General features: G+C 52.4%; 1 protein-coding gene across 3 annotated transcripts in view; it reads left to right on the top strand.

Annotated features, from left to right (window-relative positions):
- Nucleotides 1-7,423, top strand: part of ACOX3 (acyl-CoA oxidase 3, pristanoyl) — a 40,183-nt gene extending 32,760 nt beyond the window's left edge. For all 3 annotated transcript variants that reach the window (XM_084799725.1, XM_084799724.1, XM_084799723.1), the window contains exons 15-19: nucleotides 132-247; nucleotides 1,293-1,467; nucleotides 2,076-2,143; nucleotides 2,804-2,890; nucleotides 5,586-7,423. In XM_084799725.1, coding sequence (XP_084655851.1) covers nucleotides 132-247; nucleotides 1,293-1,467; nucleotides 2,076-2,143; nucleotides 2,804-2,890; nucleotides 5,586-5,705 — 566 coding nt within the window. In that variant the 3' untranslated portion in view covers nucleotides 5,706-7,423. The remainder of the gene's footprint in view (nucleotides 1-131; nucleotides 248-1,292; nucleotides 1,468-2,075; nucleotides 2,144-2,803; nucleotides 2,891-5,585) is intronic.
- The last annotated feature ends 4,704 nt before the right edge of the window (nucleotides 7,424-12,127 follow it).

Raw genomic sequence — 12,127 nt, 5'->3', positions numbered from 1 at the left:
GACTGGGTTTCCCTGTCCCCATCTTCTACCGTCCCCATCATGACCACCAGTGTACATATGGCCAGTGGCGCTGTCTGCCCAGGGCTGCAGGTGTGGTGACAGGTGTTCTGTTTCCTGTGTCCCCTCCGAAGCCGCCCTGGAAGCGTACCACTGGCTTGTTTGTTACCTGCTCCAAGGGAGTCATCAGAGATACTGTCAAGAGAAAAAGTCCAGAGGCAATGACTTTGAAGCGAGAAACAACAGCCAGGTAGGTCTGTTTTACACTTTGTGTCTGCTCTGTTCACTCTGGTGTTTGCCGTGAGAAGTCAGTGTCCTGGCAGTTGCCGGCCCCACCCTTACACTGTAAAGTATCAGTACGAGCCTGGCTGCCTGTGAGAGAGATGAAGGGTATTTATAGTGCCGAGTGGTGGCTGCTGGAAACCAGTAGCTGGAGTGAGGCGTGAGGTGTAAGAACATGAACTCACAGTAAGGGCTCTCCATGGGGCAGCGCCTCCCACAGCCCGCCCTTCACTCCTACCCACCCCACTGCCGTGGGCCTTGGTGGAGATGGGCCGCAGTGCTTCCTGCTTTCTACCCACCCGGCCTGGTGTCTCTCCCACTCTCAGAGGCAGCATGTGTGCGGGCGGGCTCACAGTCAGGCAGCACATGTGTGGACTTAAAATCCTCTGTGGATTTAAAAGCCCTGGTGAGGCAGTGCACCGGGAGCAGGGAAAGATGTGCTAGCAGCCAGTTTGGGTACCAGAGAAGGCCACCCAAGAAGTCTTCCGTGGCTAGCCTCCCTAGAGAGGTGATCAGCCTATGGCTCAAGAGGGAATCCTGCAGAGTCTGTGGCCACTCGCCAGTCTCACTATAGGAACAGGGGGACTTGCAGAACAGTGCAGCATTAGCTCTGTCCAGTGGAACCTGTGCTCCTTCACCTTCTCCAGCCACAGAAGAGGACACACTCTGTGCCCAGGAACCGCTTGCTGGTGTCACAGTGCCAGGGTGATAGGCTGTTGGGCCTATATTCTCTTGAGAGTCGGGCATGGGGCCAGGTGAAAGTGGGCTATCTTGAAGTGTGTAAATGCTGTAGTTTTTCTCCAAGGGCTTAGCTTCACTCAGAGATCCTTTTGTGTATGGGGCCCATACTGTGTCCTCATGCTAGTTAGCCTCACAGTACCGACCTAGGATGAGTGTTTGAGTGTGGGCCTTGGTTGACAGTTCCCTGTAGCCCCTCCTCATGTGAGACCTGGTTACACAGTTGCAGTGATTCGCTACCTCCAGCCCCCACCCGGCCTCTGTTCTGTTTGCAGGTGTACTTCTGCCGGCCCCTGGCCCTGGCCTTCATGGAGTTCACCGTGTTGCAGCGGTTCCACGCCCATGCACATAGCTCCAGCGTGCCTCCAACTCTGCAGGCTGTACTTAAGCGGCTCAGCACACTCTACGGCCTATGGTCCCTGAGCCAGCACATGGCTCTGCTCTACCAAGGTAAGGCTGCCACTTGGAGCTCTATCTGAGAAAGTCTGGTAATCAGGCACCTTTCTCTTTGGTGAAAACATCACAAAAGCAGCTCCTGCTCCCAGCACATTCCCCGATTCACAGAGCACTGCTGAGAGTCTCCAGGAAGGCTGCTGTAGCCTTGAGGTGACACCAAGGGGCTGGGTCTCTGACTCTGTCCCCTGGTGGCTTTAGAGGCCTGCACGTCCCATATACCACAGCCCTGTGACCCTGCTTACTGCCAGCCCCTCCTGTCCACCTGCAGTGCATCTGGGCACCCCATGCAGTCTGATGCAGACACCTGCCTACCCGTGGATTCCTTGTTCCTCCCGTGGTAGGAGTGCACTCAGCGCCAAGCCTCAGGACCTTGCCTCCCTCACTGCTTCTTAGCCAAGCCTGACACATGCCCATGGGGGCAGCGAACCTCAGAACTGGCCTAGAGCCAGCACATTTCTTCCAGGCATCACAGTAGGCTGGCTGGTCAGTGCTGTGAAACCCTGACATCTCTGTCCAAGATTTAATGGGGCTGAGTGGAAAGGCCATTTCTGATGTGCTGTGGCTTCAGGGTTGAGGCATGTATGACAAGGTTGTGCTTTCAGGTGGCTACATTTCTGGTGACCAGACAGGAAGAGCAATGGAGGATGCCATCCTGGCGCTGTGTGGGCAGGTGAGTTACGTCACCTTTGTTGGGATCCTCTCTGTCCATACTGTGCAGCCTCCACCATCATCCTGAGGCTGTCTGCCAGAGTTCTGCCAACACCCAAACGTTAACTTAAACTTCAGTGTGCTTGGCAGGAGTTATTTGAAGGAAAAAAAAAATTGTTTGCATTTCAAGAAAATCCTTGGGCGTTTCCACAGCAGATTGCTCTGTGGGGCTTCATAATAGTCTGTGTAAGGAAGCAGGGGTCACGCAACCACCACCTCAGCTGCAAATATGATGGCTTTTGCAGGAGCTCAGGAGCACTTTCTGCCCCTGTGGCTTCTGGACTTCCTTTCCAGCTTCGGAACAGCAGTCGGCAGGTTGGCTATAGGCTGGGGATGAGCCTCAGGGGACACGCTAACAGGCTACACTCACCACTTCCGCCAACTTCCCAGCCTTGCCGCAACAACAAATGCTGGCTGTCCAGAGTGAATGGCGACATGGTAGAAATATGCAAACACACACCCAGGGAGCCCACAACCCAGACCCGATGAGGCCACAGAGCACTGTGCGCCTGCTCAGGTTTCCACCATGCTGTAGCAACCAGCTGCGTGGCTCTGTTACTCCATGGTTGCCCTGGAGACTGTAGGGCGGCGCCAAGTGGATGGACTTTCTGTTTCCCAACAGCTAAAAGATGATGCGGTGGCCCTGGTGGATGTGATCGCCCCTTCCGACTTTGTTCTGGGCTCCCCGATTGCCAGAGCTGACGGTGAGGTAAGGGGAGTGCCCCTGTGGCTGTTGAAACTTGCCTGGAGTCTATGTGGGTCCTAAGGTAATGAGCATTCTTGGGTGCCTTCCTAGACATTGTCAACCTTGGGGAGCCTTCTGGGGACAAGAGAAATCAGGTGGTGTCACAGCCCTTTGTCACTCCAGCTCTGTGGTCTTGGGTACCATTCTTGAACGCCCTGTACCCCATGAAACAGGGAGGTTGCACTGCTGCCCGGGAGTGACACACAGTTCCTCTGTGAGGCCTGAGGTCTCACCCTCCTAGTCCCGCCCTACCTGCTCTCCACATGGCCCTGTAGCTCCGTCACAGACAGGCATCAAAGCCATAGACTTGACACGGCAACCACCATTATCCACCCAGGCCCTGGTCCTTCTCATCAGACAGGACTCCATTTGTCTGGTTGGCTTTATAACCATGGCATCTTCAAGTTCTCCCCTACCCTGCCTGCCCTCCAAACTCCAGTTGACTATCGCGTCTGTGGGGGCCATTTCCCCTCTGTGCCTGCCTCTACAGCCCCATAACTTCCTGATGCCCACTGGCTACCAAATTATGGAATGATTTGTTCAGAAGCAATTAGTGGCTTAGGCCTCTCCTTCCACAGTATGTTCGACTTGTCAACAACCAGCCACCCAGGATGCAACTGGACTCTTCTGCCCTCACTGTACCCGCCTGCCCTTGCTATACCTGGCTCTGGTGCTTCTCTCCTGTCATTTTATACTGTGGTGCTCCGGCCCTCCAACCCCAGCCCCTGTCCTTCCCTTTGTTCTAATATGCTAGGCTGTTGCACATACCACACCATGTTTGGAGCACCCTTGTGTTGCTCAGCCTGGCCTGAGTCCTGCCTTCTCTGTCTCCCTCACACAAACGCCTGGTGGCCCTTGACAGCTCAGAAGTAACTTCCTGTATGACACCCTACCACAAGGTGATTCCCATGTAGGAGACACTCACAGCCTGGCATTCCATACTACCTGGCTAGCCATGGGGCCATGCCCCCATTATTCCGGCAACATGGCGTGGCAAAGTGTTCCAGCCATGTGCTTGGGGTCTGATGGTTGTGAGCTGTGGGGTAGGTTTAACGCTTACTGACCCCAAGACCAGGGTGGCCTTCTGTGAAATGGAGAACAATGGTAAAGGCACAGAGTCCACTGTCTTTATATTGTACTGGGATCAAGCCTGTGAGGGGCCTGTGAGGGGCGGGGCACGGGGGGTGGGGTCTGAACATCAAGATTGACAGATTCAGACTGCATGTACCCTGGGGTGGGTGTCCAGGGAGCAGATATGAGCCAGGGCTGGGCAGAGAGCATCAAGAGCACCTGTAGGCAGGCCTGTTGGCCCACTGTGTGTACCACATAATTTTTATAAGAGCAGAAAGTACAGAGAAGCCTTCTAGATGGACAGTCGTGGACAGAGATCAGGGTCCTGGTATTAGAACTTATGATGGGAGACTTTGTGTGTAGAGAAATCATTGAGGAGTGGGGTTGGCTCATGTGGGTCCCCCTCCCCCCAAGAAGGATGGGCCTTTCAGGTATGTGCAAGCAGGACCTGCATTATAGGAGACACACACACACACACACACACACACACACACACACACACACTCAGGTATGTGCAAGCAGGACCTGCATTATAGGAGACACATACACACACACACACACACACACACACACACACACACACACACACACACACACACACACGCCGGGGCCTGTCACCTGCAGAAGGAACTGTAGTTCGTGCTCTCTGGTCAGGAATCACTAGAGGTAGAGACGAGCTGTCCCTGAATAGAGAGGGACTTCTGGCTGTGAGTGCCGAGGCTCGTGCCACCGAGGCACTGCCTGCCGTGGTGACAAGCTGCACACACCCCTCACCCTAAGGAAGTGGTGCTCTGCCCAGGCTCTCCCAGGTAAATATGGCCTCCGACCTGGAAACTCAGCTGGGGATCTGAGAGAGCACTGATGGCAGCACGGTGCTCAGCATTGTGGAACATGGCCACGTGCCCACCCCACAGGGCTGCAGTCCAGGTCTGCAGTGCAGGAGGGCAGCTACATGCCATGAGTCCCTCTGAGCCATCTGCTCTGTTGTGGCTCTGCCCTAGCTGACCCTGCCCAATGTGTCTGTGTCTGTAGCAGGTGTGGGATCTGGCCAGGTTGGATCTGCGCAGCTCTGCCTCTTAGATAGCATCCACTCTAGCTGTTTTCCATTGAGACTAAGAACAGCTAGACTCCAGTCGGGGCTATCGGGGACCCAAGCCCCCATTCCTGCCCACCCACCCGCTCTTTAGTCACTGCTGGCCTGTGCGTCCTGAGCTGTAGGGTAGCTGAGGACAAGTCTCAGAGAAAATAAGAGCATGGCCTGGCAGATGTGGGAGGTGAAAGTAGGGGTTAGGGACAAGGGTGCAGATAGGAGTGGCCACCATGGCTCCCCGCGAGAGAATATCCCACAAGGGATGGTTCCCATCAGAAATGCTTTTATGCAGTTTTATAATTAAGTTTTCTTAATTGCTTCCTACTAAAAAATAAAAGGCTTATATAAATTAGCCATACATCATCTTAACATTTCCTAAAAAGCAACAATGGAGAATTTCCTGTCCTCACAAGACCAGAAGGCAGGGCACTGGTCACTTGTCCTCTGACGACTCTGCTGGTCCCTGCCCTTCACTTTTACCTGGTCTGTCTCCTGCAGCTCTATAAAAACCTGTGGGGAGCTATCCTGCAGCAGAACGGGGTGCTGGAACGTGCCGCCTGGTGGCCTGAGTTCACTGCCAACAAACCTGTGATCGGCAGGCTGAAGTCCCAGATGTAGACACAGTGGGAGGGGCAGCCACAGCAGGAGCAGCTGACCCAGAGGCCTGAGCCCAGACATGGAGCTCCAGGAGACAACAAGACACCCACACTGAAAAACACTCATACCACACCTTGTCCTTGTCCCTGGTCAACCTGTCATACCCATCCTGAAATGAGTCTTACAGGGAGTTTTTACACAGTGTGGCTCCCTGAAGGTCTTGGGATTTTAACAAAGGATTTTATTTTTATTCCCTTGTGATACAGATAGGAAGGGTAAAGTCGGGGCTCACAGTGAAGGCTTCTGCTCAGGTGAACTTTGGGATCTGTGGGAGACTTTTGCAAAGCTCTCTTCTCTATGCTGCTTTCGGCTTCTTTTTATCCCACTGTGGTGTGCCCATACCTCTGTTTACTTGCCACTTACTGCTGTACCATGGACCATCAGAATGACATCATTTGAATATTTTAATGGGGAAAAATATTTTATTAGCTCCTTTGGTGGCATCAGAAGTCTCCACCAAGGAAGTGCCCGCACAGAGGCACAGTGGTGGGGACGTCCAGTCTACGCACCATCCACATCCCCGCTGTGTCTCTGAGTGGCTGGCAATGGCTTCGGCCCTTTTGTTCCTAAAACGGGAGAAATGCCCAGTGCCATCTGTCCCTCACCAAGCAAATTCACACATGGCGTGACCCTGCTACACTGGCCACAGCAGACCCTTGAGCCTGTGAAAGGCACAGGAGCCGTGATACCATCCCTTCTGCTGTAGGGAGAGATCCCACAGCCTTAGCCTTTTTGATGGGCTGTTCTCAGCCCCAGGTGCTTGCCGAACCCAATAGCCTGTCTCTTCACCACCCTGTTCATGGTCAGTCCTCCCCCTGCCCTGGCTCAGCCCTCTCTCAGAGCCCCACTCCAGGCCAGTAGGGACCTGCCTGCTGGAGTCCCTGCCGACTGTGTGGACCAGGTATTCACAGACGATCCCCTCCACCTGGATGTATGGCTTTTCCCAACAATGAGGACTAAGTCTCAGGTCCCCTTGGGTCCTCCCAGATCTTGGGGTCTGTGCTTCCCATCCTGCCATGCAGTGGTCACCTCAGCCACCTGTTGGCCTGACCATACTTTTGTATGGGAGCTATCCTGTCTGGAGACTGACCCGCATGTCCACAGTCAGTATAGTATTACATTAAGAGAAGTCACGTGGTTCCCAGAGCCAGGCAGTCTGACTGCACAACTTCCACTGGTGGCTGAGGTGCCAACAGATTTCAAAGATAGAAAAATGTATCAACAGCTATAGTTTCTGGGAGAGGGAGAGTCCATTTTCTTTAAAAGTAGCCACTGGTACGCTGACCATGCCCCACTGCATGCCCACATACCCAAAACCATATGTGTAGTACAAGTGGACATGATGGGTTTTCTTTAATGTGTGCATATGTGTTTTCATATCTACCCTTGGATATGTCTTTGTCCCTGGGGCAGGGACTGACTCTCTGGACATCCAGAATTTGACAGGTGTCCTGTTAGTTTGCAGACATCACGTGACTTGCAGGGCTGAATCATGTGTCCCTAGTCCCTGCTCCTGTGATGCGCTCTACTCCTCCATCCCCAGGGTGAGGCTGGTGGCATGTGGAGGCCATGGGCAAAGGCTACATCATTGAGACAAACTTGTAAAGGTCCTTTAAAAATGAGACATTTGTAAACAGCAGTAAAAACTTGAGTAATTGCAATAAAGTGTTGAAATCCAAGCCCTGCTTTCTCCTGTTGTGTCTCTGCCTGTGAAGCCAGTGTCCATCACTGGGCGCTGTTGGGCAACAGCAGAGTTCAAAGAAAACGAGTGTTTTTGGCAATCCCACACCTCTGGGAGTAACTGCCACCTTTTACTCGTTTACGTTAGGCACAAGACATAGAGCAGTGGTTTTGGGCCCCTGCCAGATTCCCTCCACTCTGAGAGAAGTTGATGTGGTGGGAGCGACCCCTCGCCTCTCCCAAAGTTCTCCATCACCTGGCTCTGCATCACACTAGCTGATATCATGCTACGCTGTATCCTTTTGGATGCTTTTCTTATTGTATGCGTTTCCCCCACCAAGCCACGGGAACCTCCAAAGTTATCAGCCTCCTCCTGAGGAGACTGAGAGATCTGAGTCTAGAAACTTGCTCTCCAGTCTCACCACGGCTGGCATAAATGCGTCTGTATGTCCTTGCATGTGGCCAGCTCTCAGAAGGTGATTGCTGGGACTCCTGCGGTGCGGTCTGCTGTAGGACTTTGGATACCAGGTTTTCATAGAGGGGTGGAGACAGGATGAGCAGTGGCCAGCTGCACTAGTACTAGCTGTGGCAACATTCCCATTTAAGGAAAGGCACCTCGTTGCATTGTATGAGCACAGATGCCAGCAGATCTGTGAGTGCACACAAGCCAGAGGCTGGCAAGCTATGCACTTGGTAAGTCTTCCCCCAGCTGCTTCCCCAGGAAGACAGGAGATGTCTTGTCCTCAGGGTGGAAGCATTTCACAGCAACAGGCTGACTGTCCAGTCTGCCTTCGATGCGGCCGGAGTGGGTCACTAGCATGTCCCCTCTCACCTTATAACCCAGCCTTATTTGTTCTTGCTGTCCTGTGATGGTACCTGTCCTTAGCTTCTTGTTTTAAAAGTGTGTGTGTGTGTGTGTGTGTGTGTGTTGGTGCAGGTATATGTGTGCCCCAGTGACCTGTGGAGGTCAGAGGATGGCCTCAGAGGTCAGTCCTGTGCACAGCAGGTGAGTGAGTGTCCACTTTGCTGTAGAAGCACTGTGACCACAGACACACTGCCGCACACGGCTTGACGTGGGTTCTAGGGATCTGAACTCAGATCTCCATGCTTGTGTGGCAAGCTCTTTCCCCACTGAGCCCCTCATTTTGTTCTGTGCCCAACAGAGCAGTTAAACTTGTGTTTTATCTGTAACATTCTTTGTTTGTTTCATAGCGTGTTTTTGTCTTGAGACAGGGTCTGTCTACCTAGCCCTGGCTTCCTGGAACTTGCCATGTAGATCAGGCTGGCTTCAAACTCACAGAAATCTGCCCGCCTCTGCTCTGCCTCCCAAATGCCGATTGATATTAAAGGCAGGAACCACCACATCTGGCTGGTTTTGAAACATTTTTACATTTGTAAAGTAGAAAACCATAGACCTCCTTTCTAAGTTATATCCCCTCATTAGTCATTTGCCTTGTGGTGTATTACCATTCTCATTTTGAATTAAAATGGCTTAAGCTTTAAATTCAGAACTCTTTCTGACTTTAAAACCCAAGAAGTAGCCAGGGCATGGTGGCGCAGGCCTTTAATCCCAGCACTCGGGAGGCAGAGGCAGGTGGATCACTGTGAGTTCGAGGCCAGCCTGGTCTACAAAGCAAGTCTAGGATAGCCAAGGCTACACAGAGAAACCTTGTCTTGAAAAAACCAAAAAAATCAAAATAAAAAATAAATAAAAAGCCCAAAAAGTATGTGTGCTCCAGCCTTGTAGGCCACACTTAGAAATTCTTCTCAAGCCAGGATCGTTTTTGTTTTCATGTGTTCGTTTTGGGCACATTTCAGTATTTATTGACAGGATGCACATCTCTAGGCGTGGTGTGAGGTAGGGATTGGATAGAGTCAGCCGGTTAGTTGGTTGAATCATGCACAGGCTTGCATTCTCCCTTTGTTGAAGGCAACCTCCGCTCCTGCTTCTGCGCCTCTGTTGCATCATCCGACGCACAGCATCTCTGGTTTCCTGGTACTCTGCTTCTCAACCTCCTGTTGTCAGTGCAGCAAGGGAAGGCTCGGCTCTCATCTTCAGAAATCTCCTAGGCAATTGAACTTGACGTCTTCTCCGGCCCACGGATCCAAAGGGTTCATTGGAGGCTCTGCTTAATTGACAGGCCAACACCAGGAGAATCTCTCTTTATGGGAAGGTTGTCTTTCCAGCCAAGGCTGTTTTCCTTTTCTTTCATGTATGTGGGAGTTTTGCCTGCATGCGTGTCTGTGCACCGCATGCCTGCCTGGTACCCGCAGAAGTCAAAAGAGGGTGTAAGAGCCCCTGGAACTAGAGATGAAGACAGTTGTGAGCTGCCATGTGGGTGCTGGGACTCAAACCCAGGTCCTTTACAAGGGCAGGCAGCGCTCTTAACTGCTGAGCCATGCCACCAGCACTATGGGGGATTTTTCAAGGATTCCAACCTTCTCTTTCTCTGTGTTGTGCTCAGGAAATTGAATGCCATCATGTGACATTGGATGCTCTTTGACCTTCGCTAGGGGCATGTGCACAGGCTAGCTTCAGCATCTTGCTGGGGAAAACCTCTTCTTGCTTCATCATGTAGCCAGTTTGGATAACATTGTGAGAAACAAGGTAACAGTCTCAAGGAACTCTGGTCATTATCTCAGAGACAGGGCCAAGCCCAGGGCTTCTGGGTAATCCCTAAAGGCCCCCTCCAATGCAGGGATAGAGGTAGCCTCTTCCACTGGACATGGAGGTTTCTTCTGAGGGGTTCCTTGTTGCCTCAGCTGTGTCACCTCTATGGACCCAAGATTTGAGCCAGTCTGTGGGATGTCACAGAGCAAAGACTGAAACCAGTATGGGAGTGTCACAGAAAAGGAGTAGGACAGCTGCAGGCTGAGGCTCCGAGCAATAGGTCCTAGAAAGCCTCACTCACCTAGCTGCCCACCTTTGCCTTCAGGTCTCGGGGTGGAAGCTAGAGAGAGTGCAGCATCCTAAGATGAGATACCCAGAGCCCCCAGGCTGTGTAGCCCTTCCACCTAAAACCAACTCTTAAGCACAGTAAGCTACATGGTGCCCAGGACATAAAATTCAGAGCAGAGCATCCTTAGAGCCTCTGCATAATGCAAGGTGGTCATGTCTTGAGAGAGATCCCATCTACTCTGGCTGCCTTCCTGAGCCCTGGGTACCGGTCCCCTCGGGCCCTGCCTTCTGTTATGCTTGCCGCCTTCAGTGAGTAGCAAAACTTCTCTGCCTGCCTGTGAGTGTTGTGTCTCACTGGACCTGGCTCCTCTGCAGCAGCCCTCTGCCTATCAGCATCCTAGCTGCTCAGAGCAGGTGAGCCCAGCACAGGCACCCACAGAGGTGCTTCTGCTCTTTGGGGCTAGGAGTATCCTAACTTTCCGCCATCCCAGCTGCCCAGTGACCCTGGGGGCAATCTCTGCTTTGTCCAGATCCTACTCTGCAGCCACTTGCTGTCGCTGAAACTTACATCAGGGTGTTTCCCTCAGGCGCAGGGCTTAGATCGTGAATCCAAAAGGTCAGGGTGTCTCTGTGGGAGAGCCCATCCAGAGTCCCCGTGACTTCCCAGGAATGCTCAGCTGCCCCGTTCCCAGGCTAATGCAAGGAATGACTTCAGCAAGTTTTTATACCACTGCCTCCTCCACCGCCCCTCGCCCTCACCCTGCCGGGAAAGTGACTCAGTTTGCCACGTGTTGCTCAGGGAAGTTTCCAGTACGGTGGGCACGAGAAGGTCAGCAAGAAAGGCGGGCATGCATGGAAGGGAATCGGAGCCTGAGACTGTCCCTCTCTGCTTGTGCTTATGCCCAGGACACTGAAGGGGGCACTCCTTCCTGGGCAGCTTGGTCCCGAGCCACTGGTGCTGTGCTTGGAGTGGAGTCCGCTTGCCCTTTTGATGGGGTTCACGAGGGTGTTTTAATACAGTCAGGCAGGGACCCATGTGCTGTTTGCTTTGCAGGAGGAGACCGCAGATAGGCTTACAGGGCTGGGAGCTTTAGGGTATAAAAACAAAATCCCGGTGTGAGCACCACTCATCACCTCCTCCCTGACCGCTTTACTCCATGGCACTTTTACTTTAATTCGGTTTTTAAAAAAATCATGATGTTTATTCAGCATTTAAAAGTTGTTGATCCAGAACAAGACTTTTTTTTTTTTTTAAGGAGAATTTTTCTATGCTGTCATGCTTGAAGACAGGACGCTGGGCAGGTAGCTGTCCTTCCTGTCAGCCCCTGGCAGAGGCGTAGTTACAGGCAGAGTGGGCATGTGGTTTGGGCAGGATGCACAGGTCCAAGTCTTTTTGCTATGGGCACATTAACCTTTCTGCACTTAAGTTCCTATATATTAAAACTACCAAGGGCCTGCCCCACTGCCTTGTACAGATTGATTAAGACAGTATGTGTCAACAATCCCAACATAATCTGGGGCATAGTGAAGACCTATAACTCACTGAACTGAACTTGGGCCAGGGGAATGCCCATTCTATCAAAATCCTTGGGCAGTTCTGGCTTCCAGGCCTGAATCTGCAGAGGAAGTCAACAGCCACCAGTCCTGGGGAAGGAAAGGCCTGTCCCTGAGTCTGATGGAGACCCAACAAAGAGGGAGATGAGTGGCCCTGACTTGTGCTATCTCTCTTCTTGCCTAGTACTCACAGCTCTATCCTCAGCTTCCCCTGTGCCCTGTCCAGGGCTGAGCCTCTTCCAGCAGTAGA

This window comes from Acomys minous (assembly GCF_964271855.1).
Source record: "Acomys minous genome assembly, chromosome: 10".
Classification (NCBI taxonomy): Eukaryota; Metazoa; Chordata; class Mammalia; order Rodentia; family Muridae; genus Acomys; species Acomys minous.
This window is presented reverse-complemented; position numbering and strand designations above follow the sequence as displayed.